Raw genomic sequence first — 20,639 nt, 5'->3', positions numbered from 1 at the left:
CAGGGAGTGTATTTGGCTGACAACGAAAGAAGTACAACTTAATGAAATGAGGCATAAACATGAACATCTCTATATCTGTCAAGGTTAAACACCAGAGGGCGCCATGCACCCAGACTCCATTTTGTAGTTTTGTGTTCCTTTTGTGTTTAATTTCTAGTCATGTTTAGCTCTATGTTAAGTTTAACTTTAGTTAGTTAAGCTCCTAATTCCTAAATTCAGTGTCATCCTTTTCCATCGATTGTAATAAGATGAAATGACAGTAGATTCAAAATCTTGCCATGAACAAGGTTTATTTACCAATAACAATACCATATAATGTCACACCAAACAATTTTGTGAAATCACAGTTTAAAATAATGAAGGGGTTCAGGCAGATATGGACACCCTGCTGAAAAAAACAGCATAGAACAGCATAGTTGGTGAGCAGGTTGACCAGAAACCAGCATATGTTGTGTTTTGGTGCTGGTATGCTGGGGACCAATTGCTGGTATAATTGCAGGTCAACCTGGTCACCAGCTATGCTGGTCTATGCTGTTTTTTTCCACTAGCATCAGTTGGGCAGCATACCAGCACCAGCATCATGGTGGTTTAATGCTGGTCACCTTAATGATGCTGGGCCCCAGCGTTACAAGCACAAAAACACAACATATGCTGGTATCATTGCTGGTCAAGCTGGTGACCCGCTAAAACAAGACAGAATATTGTGCATTGTGAACTTTATACTATTTGTCCATTTAATATAGAGGCATATAATCGTTAAATACAAAGTTTAATACTATGCCTGCAGAATACGCATTGTAGTTTGGGACACATCCAATTATAATTAATTCCAACCCAAATTATATTTTAACTAAACGCTTTGTTGAAAGGCTTTTATTCGTCAGAAGATGGCGACAAACTCTCCAAAGCTCAACACTGAGTCTCAAAAAAGATTTGCATCCAAAATATCTCCAAATTCTGTAAATAGTGACTATTTAGCGCCATGAATACAAGTCCATATTTTTTTTTCATACAGGAAAAATTAACTATTGCACAGCTATCAAGCCTGGATATCATGTAAAGAGTCTAAGCAGAAGGCTATAAGCTGTGTTTTGTGGTTTTGAGCTCACCCATTTATTTAACCAATCTATTTATAACTGAGCGTCAGGTTTCTCAGTGTGTCCTCCACCAGAGACATGAGACAGACCCTTGAACCAGAAGATATGTTCTTATTTTTCTGAAATAAATTGCTTATTTCCATTGAACATTGACAAAGTGACCCATTTCCGCTGTTTGTGTTAATATTTGAGGAGCTGCAATGTCGAATGTGACCTACCACATTTCCAACCTGTTGGAAAAAATGACATCCACTGACAAAGACTTTCGGTAAGAGTGCCTGTTTGGTCTGAGTGAAAGCCGCATGACTAATATCAGTCTATAAAAATAGGACTTTTGGATTGTCCTCCAGTTTCACAGATTGAATGTGTTTTTTGTATAAATGTCACAATATAGGATTACTTCACATTTTTATTGGTAAACAACAATTCCAAGTCCAGCATGTGTCAAGACGTGGCTTTGCAAACAGCATGTATGAAAATAAATCAGTTCTTAGAAACAGTTATGAATAAGCATTCTAAATTAGTAGACAAATTTGTAATCTATTGTGTATGTGAAACACACATGTGAAACATTTAAATGGTAATTCATCCATAACAAGTAAATGACATGCACTATGAAGTAAGTTAAACAAAAAAATTATCAAATAGTGTTACAGCATTGTATTAGTAAGTTATAACAACATTATGGGGAATGCCAAAGTGTTGTTTTGGACTTTCGGCTGATCCCATCAAGGAGGGGTTGCTACAGCGGACCATTCGATCCACACAATTTGGTTTTATGCCAGATGCAATCCTCCCATTTTTTATTTGGGTTTGGGACCGGTACTGTACCAGTAGCTGGGGTTTGAGAATTGGATGAGAACTGAACCTGGGCCTTCATGGCAGGAAAGAAACCTACTTCTGAATCACTGGTGCCTCCACATGTGAAATGCCAAAGTAAAACAATTAATTTCTAAAAATCTGTAAAAATGAAATTAAAAAATAAAAACAATATTGTATTGTACTCTAGCTTTGGGACAAAAGCTCATGTTGGATTTAAAGAGTGGGTATAATGATAAAGCTACAGTTTGAAAAAAATTTCAAATATACACAGTTTTTTATTTTCTTTCACAGGAAGCCAGAGTCATTCATATATCCTCAATAACAGTTCAGTAAGTGCTTTATCCTGGTCAGGGTTCCAGAAACATGGTACAAGGCATGAAAAATAACTGATTGCAATAGTAATACTTGTGTCTATTGCAGAAGCTGTGAGGAAAATTTAAATTTTTTTGCTTCTTTTAATTTTTTCCTCTGGGTCTAAGCTTTTAAAATCAAAGGTTGGATGAGAATGAAAACATACATCACTGTACTTGTTTGTAGTTTTATTTAAGCCATGCTAAGTAAAAATATAGTTGGCCTAGGGCAGGGGTCGGCAGCCTTAAACACAGGAAAAGCCATTTGGACCCATTTCCCACAGAAAAGAAAACACCGGGAGCCACAAAACCCTTTTGTACGGAGGCCTCCAGGGGTCCACTATTATATGTACTCAAGAGACAATACTATAGAAATGAAACTTGGATATATTTTACTGTAGAGTAGTCAGACAGTTTACTGAAGTTTTACCGTTCACTGAATTTACTGAATTCACCAGAGCTGCACACGTTGTTGCTAGAATCCTCTTCCAAGTAGTACTTGTAAAAGTAAGGTTTGGCATGTTCAAAAATAGCAGAGAACAAGCAGCTGAACGCGGGAAGCAGAGGGCATGTGTGTCATTAGTTTTAGACACAATCGCTGTGAAAGAATTCTAGCTGCAGTGATTGCGACCAGCGAGAGGAAGGAGGGCTGCTCTGTAGGACACACACATACAAACACAAAATAAAAGATGCTTTAAAGAAAAAAACAATGGCCCAGTTGTGATCTCTGTGATGTTACTCTGTGCGTCAAAACAAGAAGCGCATGCAACGATAATAACATTTCGTAGATCTCATAAATCAAGACTTGCTCGTATATCAAGACAAAATGTATACATTTTTGCTCGTCACTCTCAATCTGGGGTTGTTTTACAATAGCCAGTGATATTTTGCTTGATTGGTGGTATTTGTTGAAATAAAAAATCGTGTAAACTTGATGTTTTGACAAACAATTCACTGAATTTCTTGACCAGACTTTCTTCTTTTGCTTGTTATTTTTGTTTAAGGTTTATGGCCACCAATGATCTAATGATGGAGCTTCAAAAGGATTCCATAAAACTGGATGAGGAGAGCGAGCGGAAAGTGGTGGCCATGCTCCTTAAGCTTCTAGAGGACAAAAACGGGGAAGTTCAGAACCTGGCTGTCAAATGGTAGCCTAACAATTTGTCCGATCACCAATACTTGCTGTATATAATGTTTATAAATTATTATTATCCATGAATCAGTGTCATAAACGTCTGTGTGAATGTCAAGTGCTGTTAAATGTAAGACATTTATGATCTATATGCAGTCTTGGTCCGCTTGTGGGCAAAGTAAAGGAATATCAAGTGGAGACGATGGTGGACACGTTGTGCTCCAACATGGTGTCTGACAAAGAACAGCTACGTGACATCTCCAGCATGGGGCTTAAGACAGTTATTGCTGAGCTGCCCCCACCAACTGCAGGTGAAACATTCATGTGTTTGACCTGGTGGCTTGGTGTTTAAAGGCTTTGGCCTACTGAACAGAAAGTTATGTGCTAAAATCCCAGCACTACCAAACTACCACTGAAGTCATTTGAGTAAGGCTTTCACCCATATCTCCTTACCTGTATTCAGTCTCATTTGTATGTTTGTTCGTTTAAAAAATTTTTTAAGCCAAATTCCAGCATATGGAAATAAATGTAATAAATAAATGTAAATTATGGTAAAAATGCAACTATACTGTACACAGTTATGCAAAAAGTAAGTAGACACTACTCATACCTCGTCTTAATATTAGTAACGCCTAAAAGTTTCTTGCCTACACATCCATAGTAAGCCAAGGTTATAAAAATGATTTATTGTTGTTTTGAGTACAAAATTTGTCAATTATTTTACATTTTGTGATGTGATTCTATGAGACAAAATTTTCTATAAATTTTTTTTATTCTGTTCTATAAATCAAAATTTCAGTCATTTTTATTTATCTACTTTGTGTAATATAACTAATGCAGGCAGTTTCCAGGAATTGCATCCTGTCATGTTATTATTTTTTTTGTAACTGATCTCCACCTCTTTCAGGTTTGTGTCTGACAGCTAATGTCTGCAAAAAGATAACGGCTCAGTTGATCAGTGCCATGGGAAAACAGGACGATGTGTCTGTGCAGCTAGAAGCCTTGGACATCCTTTCAGATATGTTAGGAAGGTCGGTGTCTAACATTGATCTGAGATCAAACTCTCAACCATGTCATCCAGGTTCACATACTGTATGAACATACAGTATGCATTTTCATTTGTAGTGCATTCAGTAGCTTCCGTATTTTCCAGCATTTATAAACAATAACATTAAAGAATGTTTTGATAGATTAAAAAATAATGAATTAAATTTGTTATACAATATTAGTGTTATACTGTATGTGTATACAAAGCATGTACACAATTGTACCAAGACGGTAACAAATGATGAATGAATCATTTTTTAGTGCATGACTTGTAAATACATAATATTTTCTGTAGAGACTCAATTAAATAAGAAACAGAAAAAAAAATCACATTCCAACATTTGATGTTGCAATACAGCGCATAAAGGTCATATCATTCTCTGTAAAGTATAATCCTTCCTGGGAAAATTTCTGAGTGTTATGAATGTGGCATGTTGCGAAACATTCATAATAGACTGTAGTAAATTATAGACTTTAGGTATTATGTGACTACGTTGTTAAGTGAAAAAAAAATGAGGAAGAACATTTCCCTGGAATGGGTCAAAAATGCCTGAGCATGAGTCCACATGTACCTTGTTAGGCAAGCCCAGGCATTTCTGACCTATTTCGGGGAAATGTTCTTTCTCATTTCTTTGCCATTGGGCTTGCATGACATGATACAATTCCTGTCACGTAAATTCCTGTCACGTACGCATAAAGAATGACCTTCATCAAAGCTGCAACCTCCCACACACTGAGCGTCATGCAGTCATTCAACTTTACACACTGTCACGCCACACTTCCTCAACTTTTCTCAAGTTTTCATATTCAAAACAACTATCCATGGAAGACGCATTTATTGCATTATTTTCATTGACATCATGGATCATAATGTTTTAACCTTTGTAGGCTAAGCAGCACTTTAGTTGGCTTCCACCAGTCAATCTTGACCAGCCTTCTCCCACAACTGACTAGCCCTCGTATGGCGGTGAGGAAGCGTGCCATTATGGCGCTTGGGCAACTGGTGCCCAGTAGTAGCCCTGCAATCTTCATGCAGCTCACTGATCATCTCATGGGTGAACTGGTTCGAGGAGCACCTGCTGCAAACACACGTACCTACATCCAGTGTCTCACTGCCATCAGCCAGCATGGAGGGCACAGAGTTGGTGAGATAACAATTTGTTATCAGCTTAATCTGTGAGTAATAGGTTTGGTGTTTCTTTTAAGTTGGTTGGTAAATCTCTTAAATCGCTCCTATTGCACAATGTTTAAAAAAGATTCCCATGGTGTGATAACACTACATCACACTATTTAGTTACAACATTACAAATATATATTATATAACTCTTATCTTTTGTATCAATTGTAGTAAATCCTGTTTTCCTCAGGGGAGCATCTGGAAAAGATTATTCCAATGGTGGTAAAATTCTGCAATGTAGAAGATGATGAACTAAGAGAGAATTGCTTTCAGGCATTTGAAGCATTTGTTCGCAAGTAATTCTTTCAACCTCTGGCTCATCAACATATGATTTCTTAATGATTTCACATTAATCCATAACATGTAAAAAACGTTCTCTTTTCCCCGGAAGATGCCCCAAGGAAATGTTTCCTCACATTTCCACAGTAATTAGCTTGTGCCTGAAGTTTGTCACATACGACCCTAACTATAACTATGATGCAGAAGATGACCAGGAGGACTCCATGGATATTGAGGATGGAGAAGATGAAGGCCAGTGTGAATTTTTTACATTTATTTCTGATCATCTTGTAATCAACAAGTCACTGTAGTGGACAGACCTGTTCTTCCTCTTGAGCCCTGGTATTATTGCATGTCTCAACATCTCCAGAAAGGAAAAACAGACATTTTCCAAATTTTTGTTAGTAGCATAGAAAATACAATAGTACCCCTACTTAGGTAAAAATATTTTTTCCACATAATCTGATGTGCACAGAATTGTGAAACAGACAGTAATGTTTTAATAAATTTTTTACAGAATCTGATGATGAATACAGTGATGATGATGATATGAGCTGGAAGGTAAGGCGCTCATCTGTGAAATGTCTGGAGGCCGTTATCAGCACCCGTAGAGACCTGCTGGTGGAACTTTATGGGAACGTGTGCCCAGTTCTGGTGTCACGTTTCAAGGAACGAGAGGAGAATGTCAAGTCAGACATTTTCTTAGCCTTTGTTGCCTTACTGCGGCAGACGAAACCCCCTCATGGATCTACCTTAGATGCTGGATCTAAGGAAGACCCTGCAGTTACTCTTTTGAAGAAACAGGTACAGACAAACAGTGATGATATTAATGGTCACATTTAATTTAAGAGATCATATTTTACCAACCTTGCTCAAAGGTGTTAGTACTGTGTAAAGAACTGAGACATTTCCAACCACCAAATTATTTGGATATAGTCTAAAGTAATTAGAAGAAACATTATATTTTATATTTAATACCGTAGTAGTTTCAGACCCCTTACAGTATACATCATGTAAAAACTACCGAATTCTGTCTATTGGAGATATCTTTAACTAGTACTGGTAGTGTATGTGGTATGATGTTTGTACAATGATAACCTTTGTATTTGTAGGTCCCCACTGTAATAAAGGCCTTACACAAACAACTGAAGGAGAAGAGCATGAAATCTAGACAAGGCTGTTTCAGTATACTAACAGAGATAGCCATTGTGCTACCAGGGTCTTTAGGAGAGCACATTCCTGTCCTTATTCCAGGTATGGTCCTTGTTCATTTCAGTCTATGAGGGTGAGTTCCACACTCCAGTCATGTTACAATTTATGTTGGCCGCACTGTCTTATAAGCACTTTTGTTCAAGGATACCGTCACCCCAGTCACTGTTATACAGGTGTGAACATGTTTCATCAATTAATTTGTTACTGCATAAATAGATTTCCCAGTTGTGATTTGCATGAAAGAAGCGCAGGGTGCGGTGATTTGTTTTTTTTTTTGTAGGTCCACCTAGTGCCAAAACAACACATGCAAGAGTATAAACAGAAGCATTTGGATATCTGCAGACAAAATTTGAACCAATACTCTACGGGTGGTGAAAGTTTCTTAAACTGAATCATCACTGGTGACAAGACAGATTTATCATCATGAGGGCCTTCCCATACTGTCGACACAAAACTTAATTCTAAAGAGGTTAAAGCATCCCTCCTATAGTCATGAGCCCGTATTAACTAAGGGTCTAAAAATCACTTATAGGAATCGGGCTCAAAGTTCATTTAGGACTGAAAATATTCCTAGCTCAGAGTAGGACATAAACGCATGTGCAGTCCTTTGTATGACACTGAGAATTGCAAAGTAGTCCTTACATTATAGTGGGAATTGTAGTTTTGACAGCATTTTGTAGTTTTAAACATTGGAAAAGTGAAATGGTGAAATCAGCGGCACTTGTTTGAAAGTTTCATGCACATAACTTGCATGACTCGGCTGCATGACGCTATCCTAATCAGACTGTCACTGTTACAAAGCTGCATCTTCATTGTTACTTTAAAAAAAAAAAAAAAAGTATCAGGTAGCTGAGAAGACAGCATATGACATTCATTAATGGACCAGTTATATACCACATGCAATAAAAGTATTTTATTTTTGTTCAAGGTATCTTTTATGAGCTCCATGTCACTCGGTGTTACTAAAACGTCTCTCCTCTGCACTTCATTTCCCCGCTACTCCTAACCAGCTAGGACTCCTCCAAAGCCCACCTACATTTTAGTGGTTGATTTCTTATTTTAAGAATGTTTAATTAATTTCTGTTACTCCTACTTCTAAAAGTAGGACCAAAATGGCGTTACTCTGAGAATTCTTGGCTATTTCCTACTATAAGATTCGTAGTCAGTATGGGCCCTGGGCACTTGTAGGAATTGCGCTCAAATTTCATTTACAGTAAGACTGAAATAGTCCAACCTCAGTATAGGATATAAAAGTTATTTATAAAGCTTCCTATTCTTACTTTTGACGAAGAGTAGGACTGAGGAAAGTGTGTAACCACTTTTTACGACACTGAGAGCCATAAAGTAGGCTGTATGTTAAAGCGGGCGTTGTAGTTTTTACAAGTTTTTGTAGTTTTAAATAAAGGGAAAGATCAGCGGCAGTTGTGTGTAAGCTTTATGCATACAGACAAAAATGACAGATACATGACTCGCTGCATGATGGTCCTCTAATCGGACTGCTCCAACCTGTTTAAAGACCCTACAGTATAATAGAGCTGTGTAGGACCATCATAGTCTGATCAAAATTGTTTTAGAAATAAAGTCTTAAGAGAGGATGGAGTAAATGTAAAGAAATAATTCTCCCCTACTCTTACCTCTAAAGATAAAAAATGAATGAAGATAATTTGTCTTCATTGAATGAAGAAGATAAGTGAAGATAAGTAATGAATGAAGATAAGCGTCATGCTAATGAAGTGTCTCAAATAAACAGTTGTATACACTTAAATAATTTAATATAAGTATATAAAATGTAATAAATATAATTATTGTATATAAAATTTATTTATATTGAAGTATATAAAATGTAATAAATATTATTATTTTAATGTGTGCCATGGTTGATGTCCACAACTCCATGATTCAAACTTGCTTTTTATTAATTTCACTGCGTGATGAGGAATTGTATGAATCTACGCATGATCTGCAGTGCTGTAAAAGCAAAGTTTAATTAATTTTTTTTGACACTGTCAGCTATGTCACTGTTAATGCAACCAAGCGGGGGGGCAGAAGGTTGTGTCAGGAAGGGCATCCGACGTAAAACATTTGCCAAATTAATGATGCGAATCACGAATATAATTCCCACCGGATCGGTCGTGGCCCGGGTTAACAACAACTGCCACTGGTGTTGTTGACCTACAGGGTGCCAGTGGAAATTGGGCTACTGTTGGTCGAATATATCGGTAGAAGGATGCTGAGGTTGCAAATGCCAGGGAGGAGGTCTAGAGGAAGACCAAAGAGGAGATTTATGGATGCAGTGAAAGAGGACATGAAGTTAGTTGGTGTGAGAGAAGAGGATGCAGAGGATAGGGTTAGATGGAGGCAAATGATTCGCTGTGGAGACCCCTGAAAGGGAACAGCCGAAAGACAAAGAAGAAGAAGAAGCTGTGTCACTGTTTCAAAGTTGCACCTTTGCTGTTACTAAAACCTGTACACTATCAGTCACCTGTGGAGACAGCGTACGATATGTTCGTTATTGGACCAGTTAAACACTACACGGGATTTGTGATAAAAAAATTTCTTCAAAAGGATTCCATTTTTGTCCAAACATGTCTTTCATGAGCAACATTGAGTGTCAGTTTATATTTTTAAACAGTCTCTCTTATATGCATGTCTCTGCCTAAATGCCATTTCCTTGGTACTCCTAACAAGTTAGGAGCTCTCCTACATTTTGGTGGAGAAGGGAGTGTTTTTCTATTCTAAGAATTTTGATAAGTAGCCTTAATTTCTACTCCTGAAAATAGGACCAAAATGGCATCATTCTGAGGAATTTTGGCCTCTTAGGAGCAATTTCCTACCCTGAGAATGCTAGTAAATACAAGCCCTGATTTTACTCCATCAGACCTTTGATCCCCAGAACAAGATTTGTGCATTCAAGGCTCTGTTGGCTGATGGGACAAAAAGCATTAAAAAGCAAGGAGATTATGACATTTCTAAAAGTTTACTTAAATAAATTCTGCAGCCAGAGTGCGAATAATTTTTGACTCATCCTCGTATTTTATGTTGTACAGTTCACACATGACTCATACAATTCAAGTAATACATGTTTTTTTTCTAAATCTTTCCACAGGCATTATGTACTCTCTCACAGACAAATGTGCCTCCTCCAACATGAAAATCGATGCACTCTCTTTTCTCCATGTTCTCCTCTCTAGTCACACCCCAGAGGTCTTTCACCCACACATCAAAGTAATCCTGCCACCAGTAATTCTGTGTGTTGAAGACACATTCTACAAAATCACATCTGAATCCCTTCAAGTGACTCAGCAAATAGTCAAGATAATGCGGCCTCTTGATAAACGATCTTCTTTTGATGTAAAGCCCTATACCAAAGAAGTCTTTAGTAGTACATTAAAGAGGTTAAAAGCAGCAGACATTGACCAAGAAGTGAAGGAGAGGGCCATTTCCTGCATGGCTCACATTGTAAGCCACTTGGGAGACCAGTTGGGAGCAGACCTGCAGCCTACCCTACAGATATTTTTGGAAAGGTTAAAGAATGAAATCACCAGGCTCACAGCAGTAAAAGCTTTATCCATCATTGCCACGTCTCCACTTAAGATTGACATAAAATCTATCTTGACAGAAGGCATTCCGATTCTTGGATCATTCTTACGAAAGAACCAGCGTGCCCTTAAGCTAAACACACTAACAACACTAAATACCCTTGTTACAAACTACAGCGACAGTTTCAAACAATCTTTGACAGAGTCTGTGTTGAATGAATTACCTCCTCTAATTCAGGAGAGTGATATGCATGTTTCCCAAATGGCCATCATGCTTGCCACATGTATAGCTAAAGTTTGTCCAAGTTCTTTAGCCAAGATAGGAGGCACTATCTTGCCTGAAGTGTTTCACTTGGTCCATTCTCCACTTCTTCAAGGAGGTGCTCTTGCGTCCATCGTTGAATTCTTTCAAGTTCTGGTCGTGACCAAGACTAGCAATACGGGGTATAACGAACTCATAAAAGCTTTGACTGGTCCTTTCTATAAGGCTAAAACAGCTGACTCCATGCCAATCCATAGACAGTCCTATTACTCAGTTGCAAAGTGCGTAGCAGCACTGTCTTCTGTATGTCCCAAAGAAGCTTCTGCAACAATTACCAATCTCATCTTGGAGGTAAAGAACCAAAAGACTTCAGAGTCTGTAAGGATCCTATCATTTCTTTGTCTTGGCGAAGTCGGACGTTCCATGAAGCTGGGGACTCACAAAGAGTTGAAGACCATCATCATGGAGGCTTTCAGTTCCCCCAATGAAGAAGTGAAATCAGCTGCATCATGTGCTCTAGGCAACATCTGTGTGGGGAATCTAGATGAGTATCTACCATTCCTGTTGAAAGAAATTGGTAGTCAGCCTAAAAGACAGTACTTGCTTCTTCATTCACTAAAAGAAGTGATCAGTGCTTTATCAGTCGAGAGTCTCAAGCCTCATGTGGAAAGCATTTGGTCTCTGCTCTTTAAGAATTGCGAGTGTCCAGAAGAGGGTACTCGTAATGTTGTCGCAGAATGTCTCGGTAAACTCACACTGGTCAACCCGTCTGAACTTCTGCCTAGGCTTAAGAAGCAGTTATCCACAGGTAAGAATCCTTAGCAACTCAAACCACTGTAACCAAAGAGAAAGCAAATGCTTGGGGCAACATCTAGGCAATAGTTTTACTGAAGAGAACTGAGATCATTATGAAAAAACATTAACATGAAGCAATTTCTTCTTAGGTTCCTCCCTTGCCCGTAGTACTGTTGTGACAGCTGTGAAATTCACTATTGTAGACCATCCTGTGCCCATTGACTCACTTCTTAAAGAATGTATAGGTAAAAACTTTCATTTTCATCAGCACTAAGATGTGCATAAATACACTTGTTCAGGTGCATTACATACATAATGGTGTAACATTGTCACATTTTCCCCTACTAGGTGATTTTCTAAAAACCATCCAAGATACAGACCTTAATGTACGCCGTGTTGCCTTGGTGATGTTCAATTCAGCTGCTCACAACAAGCCTGGCCTGATACGTGCTCGTCTTACCACAGTTCTGCCAAACCTCTACAAGGAAACCCAAATTAGAAAGGAGCTTATTCGAGAGGTAGCGTGTCACGTCAGAATTACCCCAATTACAGTGTAAAAACTAACTATACTTTTACACATTTAAAAAATGGATGTTTTTAAAAATAATTATCAGAAAAAGGTTAATGTTCATGCCTATGAATATTCCTTGAAGAAATAAGCAAAAGTAGCTAAATAAAGAAATTTTATAATTTCATAAAAACCTAATTCTATTATCAGATAAATCTGTTATATCATATAATAATGCACATAAAAACTTTCTGTTTTGATGCTTGTTTGCAGGTGGAGATGGGTCCCTTTAAGCATACAGTGGATGATGGGCTAGATGTTCGTAAAGCAGCCTTTGAATGCATGTACACTCTTCTGGACAACTGTCTAGAATGTCTGGACATCTTTGAGTTTCTCAACCATATAGAGGAAGGCCTAAAAGATCACTATGACATTAGGGTGAGTATATACGTGATGTGCTTATGTCAAACCAGGACTAATTATTCTCAGGACTAAAATTTCTCATGAATAAAGGCATAAAACTGACTGCCATTTACAGAAGATTTCAAGCACAGTACTATGACACATAAATCCTCTTACTAGGAGAGGTGAATGTAGATTAATGTCGATCAGAGATGTGGAGAAAGGCCCAGCAATGGGCCTTTGCAATAATTATGTTGAACATTCACAGAGTGATGCACCTAATCCTTAAAAACCTGTGAATAACTTATTGCCAACTAGTGGAAGAGACACATCTGCCTGTGGAAACGGTACACACAATCATTCATGAACGCCACTTGCACATTACAGGAAGTTAGGTAAAAGTTTTTGCCACTTGCCCCTGTACAGTCCTGACACGCTCCAGTCATTCCCTCATGTTTGGGACATTAACAGAGTTCTTGGGAGGCTAGGGTTTTAGACACCAAGCAGGTAGTCCAACCACCTCCTGGTTTGACTTCAAGACATTTACATTTACATTTGGGCATTTGGCAGATGCTCTTATCCAGAGCGACTTACAAGAAGTGCTTTAATGTTTACATCATTGGATACATACTTACACTGTAATATCATCTACAAGACCCCCAAATAACACAACCTAGTACCTTATGAGGTATACCTATAAAGTACCTTAAAATGTTTTATACCACATTATTTTGGATGATACCTAAAAAAAAGGCACCAGTTGTATTTCCCACTGCTGATAATTTTCTCTTCTGCTTCAGGTTTTATTCCCTAAACAATATGGTTATTTGTTTATTTATCCCCTGCCAGTTCTTATGGATATGACATACAGTACGATAGAAGCAATTATATTACTAAATACTAAAATTATATGGTATAATTATATTATGCCAAGATCCTTTCCATGTGTAGATTTAGAATAAAATGAATATAATTTTACACTTTGTAATATTTTTTAAAATACTACAGTACTACATAGGTGTGCTTTTATATACTGTACAAACAAGTAACTTCTATATAGTGCAAGGCATTAAAAAAAAATCCACTTTAGTTTCAGTTAAACCCAGTTTTGTGGTAAGACATCTTTAGCTGCTATAACCAGACTGACCAAGCATTTTTTCCAACCACTACCCTTGATACCTCCCCCCCCCCACCTTGCTTCTCCACTAATACCCATTTGTTAAGTGTATTTAGAAAATAATGTCTACATAACATTTTAATTTGATGAATAAATGATTTTGATGTGCTCAGATGTTAAACTTCATCATGTTGGCCAGACTTGCCGGTTTGTGTCCATCCGCTATTGTCCAAAGGTTGGAACGTCTAGTGGAGCCCCTTAGAGCCACATGTACAACAAAGGTACATCCTTCATTGCAAGGTGCATCAGCTATGCTAAACAAGTATAAAAGGACAAATTATAAAAAGGTTCATTTCCCCTTTGTTATAGGTTAAGGCTGGTTCTGTGAAGCAGGAGTTTGAGAAACAGGAAGAGTTGAGGCGCTCAGCCATGCGTGCAGTTGCAGCTCTTTTGTCCATCAGAGATGTGGAGAAAAGCCCAGCAATGGCTGACTTTGCTACACAGATCCGAACCAACGCAGAGATGGCAAGCATTTTTGAAAGTGTTCAGGGAGAGCCCATATCGGGCGCTGTGGAGTCAATGGACACTACTTAGGACTTTCTGCTAGCAAGGTGCATTGTTGTGTGGGTAGATTTTAGTAAAAATGATACTGGTCTTCTCTTTTCCCATGGCTTATTATCACAATTGCATAATGTCCACATCGAATTTAGCCTTATACACTCATCTACAAAAACAGTCATGTACAGGGCTGACAGTGGAAAAAATTCCTGAGCCTGAACTTTTTTTCCTTGCCCCCGAGGTGAGTAGGTGTGGAGGTACTATGTATGCAACGCACTTTTAACGCATAACTTGTTGTACAGCCTATATATACAATTATCATTATTGTTAAGTGGCTCTTAAGATATTTTTATATTTGCATTATGCCCCCAGTATTACTCAAGAAAATACAGCATTTTCTTCTCAATATGTTTAGTGCCTAGATTGACATTATTAGCCCATCTTAGTACAATCACTGAAAGTAAATAGTACAGATGCTACAGCCATACCAAGACAGGTCAGTAAGTGGCAATAATAGTACTCCAAAGTACACAGGAATTGATTAACTAATTGATTATCCTCCGCTAATTTCTTAAATAAAGTGACAAGTGGGTGGGCGATATTAAATGACAGGTCAAGCTCAGCAAGAAAGGAGCACAAGCGAATTTTTTAATCAGTCACATGATCAGTCATTAACAGTGGAATATTATCATGTTCTCCGCACGCACTCGACTCTTCCTGCATGTGCAACATTTATTTTCTGGGCGCGCTCGACTGCCTGTACTTTGTCCAGTGTTACAAAACAGCCACAAAACTATCCAATTACAGACATCCACACACTCCTGCTGATTGGCTGTTCCTTCTCCATCACCTGCGCATCTCAGATCTAAAGAAATGACAGATCAATATCCGCAAACCTGATTTTTTTCCCCCCCAGCAGCCACAGTACGCTGGAAATCCGGCGTGGTGCCGAAACGCCATCACCCCTGCATGTACGATGGCAGCAAAAGTCTAACTTTACACTATTTTATTTTTGAATACCCTCATGTTTATACTAACTGATTATAGCTCAATAAAGCAATAAGATTCAGATAAGCCAAAACTATATAAACTTTCAACTGTTTTTACTTTCAGTAAACTTAATGTGTAAATATTTGTATAAACACTAAAAGAGTCAACACCATAGAACATAAACTAAAAATGTTTCACAATGTGTCCCTGAATGAAGGGAGGCTCAAAATCAAAAGTACCAGTCAGTATCTGGTGTGGCCACCAGCTGCTTGAAGTACTGCAGTGCATCTCCTCCTCATGGACTGCCTATTGCAGACAGTCTGAGCACTGATGGAGGGATTGTGTGTTCCTGGTGTGAATCGGGCAGTTGTTGTGGCCATCCTGTACCTGTCACACAGGTGTGATATTTGGATTTACCGATCCTATGCAGGTGTTGTTACACGTGTCCTTCTACTGCGAGGATGATCAGCTGTCCTTCCTGTAGCGCTGTCTTAGGCGTCTCACAGTGCGGACATGGCAATTTATTCCCCTAGCCACATCAGCAGTCCTCATGCCTCCCTGCAGCATGCCTAATGCATGTTTACGCAGATGAGCAGGGACCCTGGGCATCTTTCTTTGGGTGTTTTTCACAGTCGGTAGACAAGTCTCTTTAGTGTCCGGCGTTTTTAGAACTGTGACCCTTAATGCCTACTTTTTGTAAGCTGTTAAGGTCTTAACAACCATCCCACTGGTGCATGTTAATTAATTGATTATGGTTAATTGAACATGCATGGAAAACATTGTTTAAACCCTTTACAATGAAGATCTGTAAAGTTATTTGGATTTGTACAACATTATTGTTGAAATACAGTCCTGAAAAGGGGACGTTTCTTTTTTTTGCTGAGTATACATGCCTAAACATTTTGGATGTAGTAAACAAGGGCCAATGTTACACAACACCCTCCCAAAGGAATAAAAACTAAACCGAAGTTTTGCTTTTATTTGCCACAGCAAGTGGTAAGGCTAAACAAAATCCACACAAAGCAGGAGGTGTGTTTTTTAAATCATTTTTTGCTTTATTGAAAATACCATAGATCCAGATTATTCATTCTCCTCGCTGCGAAGTCTTGCGTTCGGGTTTGTGACCTTGATGGCCAACTGAGCCGCTCGTTCGACAATCAGCTTCCTGTTCTTTGAAGAAACGTTGTGGGCAATCTCCGCACAATAGCTCCTATAAAGGTAAACAAAAAGAAAGTAAAGCTAAGCATATGCATTGTATGTATATTAACTAAATGTTCTATAATGTCTGAAGAAATGGGGTGCACTACAGATGCCTTATGCTGCCTGCAGATTTTTTTATTAATTTATTCATTACTAAAATCTATGGAAACCAAAGCAGTACAGCAAATGTTCATCAGGCTTTTAAAAGTCTTATGAATTCTACAGATTTGTTGCAGATTATCTTCCACCTGCAGGCTATGGGTAGAGCCTGAAATGGAATGGGTAACTCCTCTGCAGCACTCTCTCTCTCCTATTCAATACCCAACCAGAACATGGGTGAATTCAGCAGGTACAGCTGGAGAGGAAAGCTGAGCTGGTCACAGTCTACATGCATTTAGGCTTAAGAAATTTACTGCATTTCCTAAACTTGCAGAATACTATACCTGCATGCCCCTTATTACGATTGAGAGCCCACAGCATACTACTGAACCTGTAGTTTACAGATGAACAAGCTTGCACAAGCGCACTGTATACAAGATTGGGACGCCTCATCAAAACCAGGGCTGAGTGACAATCCACCTCTTTGTTTGTTTGTAAAAAATGGCATGCATACTTAAATTTTATTTATGTGAACATTTTGAATGGATAAAATACATGCATGTTTATATTACAATAGCCCAAAGCCTAGGCAATAAGTTTAATCTTAAACATATGATGCAGGAGCAGAAAAATATGAAGCAAACCATCTAGTTCATTAGTTATAATAGTTTTAGTTTTCGTTTACATTTTGTATGTACTTCACTTTTTAAATGTTTTAAACAATAAAATATAAAGCCCTAACATCATATGCATCCTTATTTTATTACCCTGTCCATATTTACTCTGAACAATGTATTTTTCACCTTCTTAGCAGTTGCTTGCATTATTTTTAAATTCACTCCAATGCTAAATTTTCAACAAGGTTTCTCAATTGATTCTTAAGCAGACTATATTTAGTCCCATAGAACTTCAACCTTTTAATGTTAAGAACAAGAGTAGGCATGTTTCCATAAACTGAGAAATTTTTTTGAAAATCTTACAAGTATAATTTATACTAGTCACGCATTTTTGATGCGACAGTTCAAGCTGCCCTTACACCTGTTCTGCAAATCTCCTGTCCGAGTTGTCAGTAAAGGTAAATGTCTTAGTAACAGCACATACACTTCAGATACGTCATACAAAGATACAAGCTGAATACCCCTGAGAACACTGCCAAGAAAACAAGTTTCCCGAAAACTTTGACATTGCAATGTGTTTGTATGCTTATGAACTCAATATATTTAAAAATAAAAAAATGTCCTATCACCCCAAACCTCTCAGAGAAAGGCAAATTGAGAAACTCTTACTTGTTGCTCATCAAAAGGACTTCAAGTTCTTTGACGTTGTGCACCAGGAACTTCCTGAAGCCAGATGGCAGCATGTGCTTGGTCTTTTTGTTGCTACCATAACCGATGTTGGGCATCAGCATTTGGCCCTTGAAGCGCCTGCGGACCCGGTTATCAATACCTCTTGGCTTCCTCCAGTTGCTCTACATCATGAAGAGAGTGATAGAATGTTTATTTCAAACGGACATGACTTTTAAATTTATAATTAATTGGTAATTCTTTAGACTTGGAAATCTAGCCAAAACATTGCCTGGCGCCCAAAATCAATTCTACTTAATAAAGTCTCCACACTTGGAATTGATGCTTTCTGCATTTTTGGGCTCTTTGGCAATGCAGAGAACAGCAGCATGTGTAATCAACATAGACATTTACTGCATTTTACATGAATATTTCATGAATCATTTTATTAATACATAAAATTTCATACCTTCCCAACAACAAAACACTTAAAAAGTTAACCATATACTCTAACAATCAACATCTGTATTATACATTTGTTTAGACAAAAACAGCCATTTTAAACAAATAAAATATTCTTATACAATCCTGTGACTACATCTTGCTACGCAAGTTGCACAACAAGATATTATGACAGATGGACGGAGATACGAAACATCGCTCAATAACAGCAATCACATACATGTCTTATATAAATCCTCAAGCTGCAGAAAATATATAGGAAATCTTACCCTGATCTTTACATAGCGGTCTGATTGATGCCTGATGAACTTTTTAGTTCTTTTCTTGACGATTTTAGGCTTGGTAAGGGGTCTGAGGGCGGCCATGATAGCTGCAAAAACAATCATAAAAAAGTAAACTGACAAGTTACAGGTTTAAGACAGAATACCAGAACACATACAATATAAAGACACACATACCACTCAAGTTATTTAAATGTATATATTTCTCCACCATACCCACTTATTGTTTCCAACATTTACATGGAAAATAATACTTAGTTACATATGTAATATAAGGGAAAGAAAATAGCAAAGAAGCACTACAGTTACCCAAAATATATGAAGATTAACATGCATTCCGCCCGCAAGAGTCTAAGCTTACATTTGGAACTTAGAGAAGCATTAACAGCCTCCCACTTCATATATACACTGTTTATATACCTTAAATCACCAATTTTAAATCAGTTGAAGTTACAATTGGAAAGCTTAAAGAAATGCATAATCTCTGCGTGTAGTTATTAGCCAGTTAGCATGGACCACACTAGCAACTAGCAAGGTTTCATTAGCATCTCTCGGCTACCTTCAAACCTTTATTTAAATAAAATAGGCATATACATGTTAAGTCCATATTGAATATTTGACGCTACATTAAAACTTAATACCACACCCAAACTAAATATTTGTCCATCTTAAAACAACGCCAGCTCAAACGCACACCGGCCGCCATGTCCTTTAGCGGTACCTCTTTCTAAATATATTAAATATCTAACGCTATTTAAGCGCTTGAAAAAAAAATATCACAATATCTATGATTAAAGGACATCATGGAGTGTATCTGCAAACTGATGACTTTAAAACAAAGCCAGAACAGCACGATGGAAACCGATATTAACACTCCACTCACCGTTTAATCTGTCTTCACGAAAGACAGAAGGGAGAAAAGGAGGAAGTAGCGCGCGGGTTGCTGGGAAATCAACTCCAAAACACCGGAAGTCAGTGCAGCCACACGGCTTCCAAACGCCTCCGAATGTCCAACACTAGTGCATTTGGTAGGGCATAAAATAATGGCAAACGCACCCTTGTCTTTATTTAATATATTACCAGTTGGGATGATATTAATTATAGAATAAAATAAAAAAAATTTATATTTATCCCTGGGTACAAAGATAAACGTCACTATCAAAAAACTGTCCAAAACAAGAACAAAACATCATTAAAACTTTGTAAAAAATAAACACTTAAGCAATTATAAAAAGTTGTATTATTATTATTATTCACTGGTGGCTCAGTGGTTGGGTTCTCACCTGCTATGTGAAAGACCCGGGTTCAATTTCCATTTAATGCTCAAACCCGAGCCACTGGATGCAGTGCCGGTCCCAAGCCAAGATAAAATTTAAGGGTTCAAACAGGAAAGGCATCCAGCATAAAACCTGTGCCAAGTTGTGTGTGAATCAGATGTTCTGGCAACCCCTTAATGGGAGCAGCAAATAGACTAACAACATTATTATTATTATTATTATTATTATTATTATTATTTTTGCCATTTCTTTAGTAAACATGATGTACAGTATTTAATAGTTGTATTTTGTAGGCGGCATGGTCGTGTAGTGGTTAGCACTGTGTGAGTTTGAATGTTTTCCTCATGGTGGGTGCTCTGGTTTCCTCCCACAGTCCAAGACATACAAATTAGATTAATTGACTTTCCCAATTTGCCTGTAGTGTGTAAATAAACATGTGAGTGTGTGTGTATGTGTATGTGCTCTGGGATGGATTGGCACCCTGTCCAGGGTGTACCCTGTCTCATACCTTAAGTTCTCCTGGGACAGGGTCCAGGCCCCTGTAGTGCCTGTAGTGTGTAAATGCATGCATATGCGTACATGCAGTATGTGCCCTGTAATGGTTTAGCATCATGTCCATAATGCCCGGGTCTTTTGGAATAGGCTCCAGGATCCCCACAACTCTTTAACAGGACAATATATATAATGTAATATATTTAATAGGGATGAAAAAAGGCTGACAGCATTAAAATACTAAAGTAATTAAGCCAT

At 37.9% G+C, this 20,639-nt stretch overlaps 2 protein-coding genes across 2 annotated transcripts; one reads left to right on the top strand and one right to left on the bottom strand.

Annotated features, from left to right (window-relative positions):
* The first annotated feature begins 1,187 nt into the window (after positions 1-1,187).
* cand2 (cullin-associated and neddylation-dissociated 2 (putative)) lies at positions 1,188-14,588 on the top strand. The gene is made up of 15 exons (XM_053484218.1): positions 1,188-1,365; positions 3,274-3,417; positions 3,558-3,712; positions 4,309-4,432; positions 5,337-5,593; positions 5,816-5,921; positions 6,017-6,156; positions 6,422-6,708; positions 7,017-7,158; positions 10,223-11,725; positions 11,862-11,957; positions 12,061-12,230; positions 12,494-12,658; positions 13,913-14,020; positions 14,109-14,588. The coding sequence occupies exons 1-15, from the start codon at positions 1,298-1,300 to the stop codon at positions 14,331-14,333; spliced, it is 3,690 nt and encodes a 1,229-aa protein (XP_053340193.1). The 5' UTR covers positions 1,188-1,297; the 3' UTR covers positions 14,334-14,588.
* Positions 14,589-16,317: 1,729 nt separating this feature from the next.
* rpl32 (ribosomal protein L32) lies at positions 16,318-19,623 on the bottom strand. Its single transcript, XM_053483531.1, has 4 exons — positions 19,496-19,623; positions 18,601-18,701; positions 17,873-18,054; positions 16,318-16,497 (listed from the first exon to the last, which is right to left on the bottom strand). The coding sequence occupies exons 2-4, from the start codon at positions 18,694-18,696 to the stop codon at positions 16,368-16,370; spliced, it is 408 nt and encodes a 135-aa protein (XP_053339506.1). The 5' UTR covers positions 18,697-18,701; positions 19,496-19,623; the 3' UTR covers positions 16,318-16,367.
* Positions 19,624-20,639: the final 1,016 nt, after the last annotated feature.

Source organism: Clarias gariepinus, chromosome 23 (assembly GCF_024256425.1).
Source record: "Clarias gariepinus isolate MV-2021 ecotype Netherlands chromosome 23, CGAR_prim_01v2, whole genome shotgun sequence".
Taxonomy (NCBI): Eukaryota; Metazoa; Chordata; class Actinopteri; order Siluriformes; family Clariidae; genus Clarias; species Clarias gariepinus.
This window is presented reverse-complemented; position numbering and strand designations above follow the sequence as displayed.

Excerpts from the sequence above, each read along its gene's own strand:
- cand2 (XM_053484218.1), top strand. The coding sequence starts at position 1,298 with ATGTCGAATGTGACCTACCACATTTCCAACCTGTTGGAAAAAATGACA. Across the intron at positions 4,433-5,336 it reads CTTTCAGATATGTTAGGAAG|GCTAAGCAGCACTTTAGTTG; the intron begins GTCGGTGTCTAA and ends TAACCTTTGTAG. Across the intron at positions 6,709-7,016 it reads TTACTCTTTTGAAGAAACAG|GTCCCCACTGTAATAAAGGC; the intron begins GTACAGACAAAC and ends TTGTATTTGTAG.
- rpl32 (XM_053483531.1), bottom strand. The coding sequence starts at position 18,696 with ATGGCCGCCCTCAGACCCCTTACCAAGCCTAAAATCGTCAAGAAAAGA. Across the intron at positions 18,055-18,600 it reads ACCGCTATGTAAAGATCAGG|AGCAACTGGAGGAAGCCAAG; the intron begins GTAAGATTTCCT and ends TTCATGATGTAG. Across the intron at positions 16,498-17,872 it reads GTCCTTTTGATGAGCAACAA|GAGCTATTGTGCGGAGATTG; the intron begins GTAAGAGTTTCT and ends TTACCTTTATAG.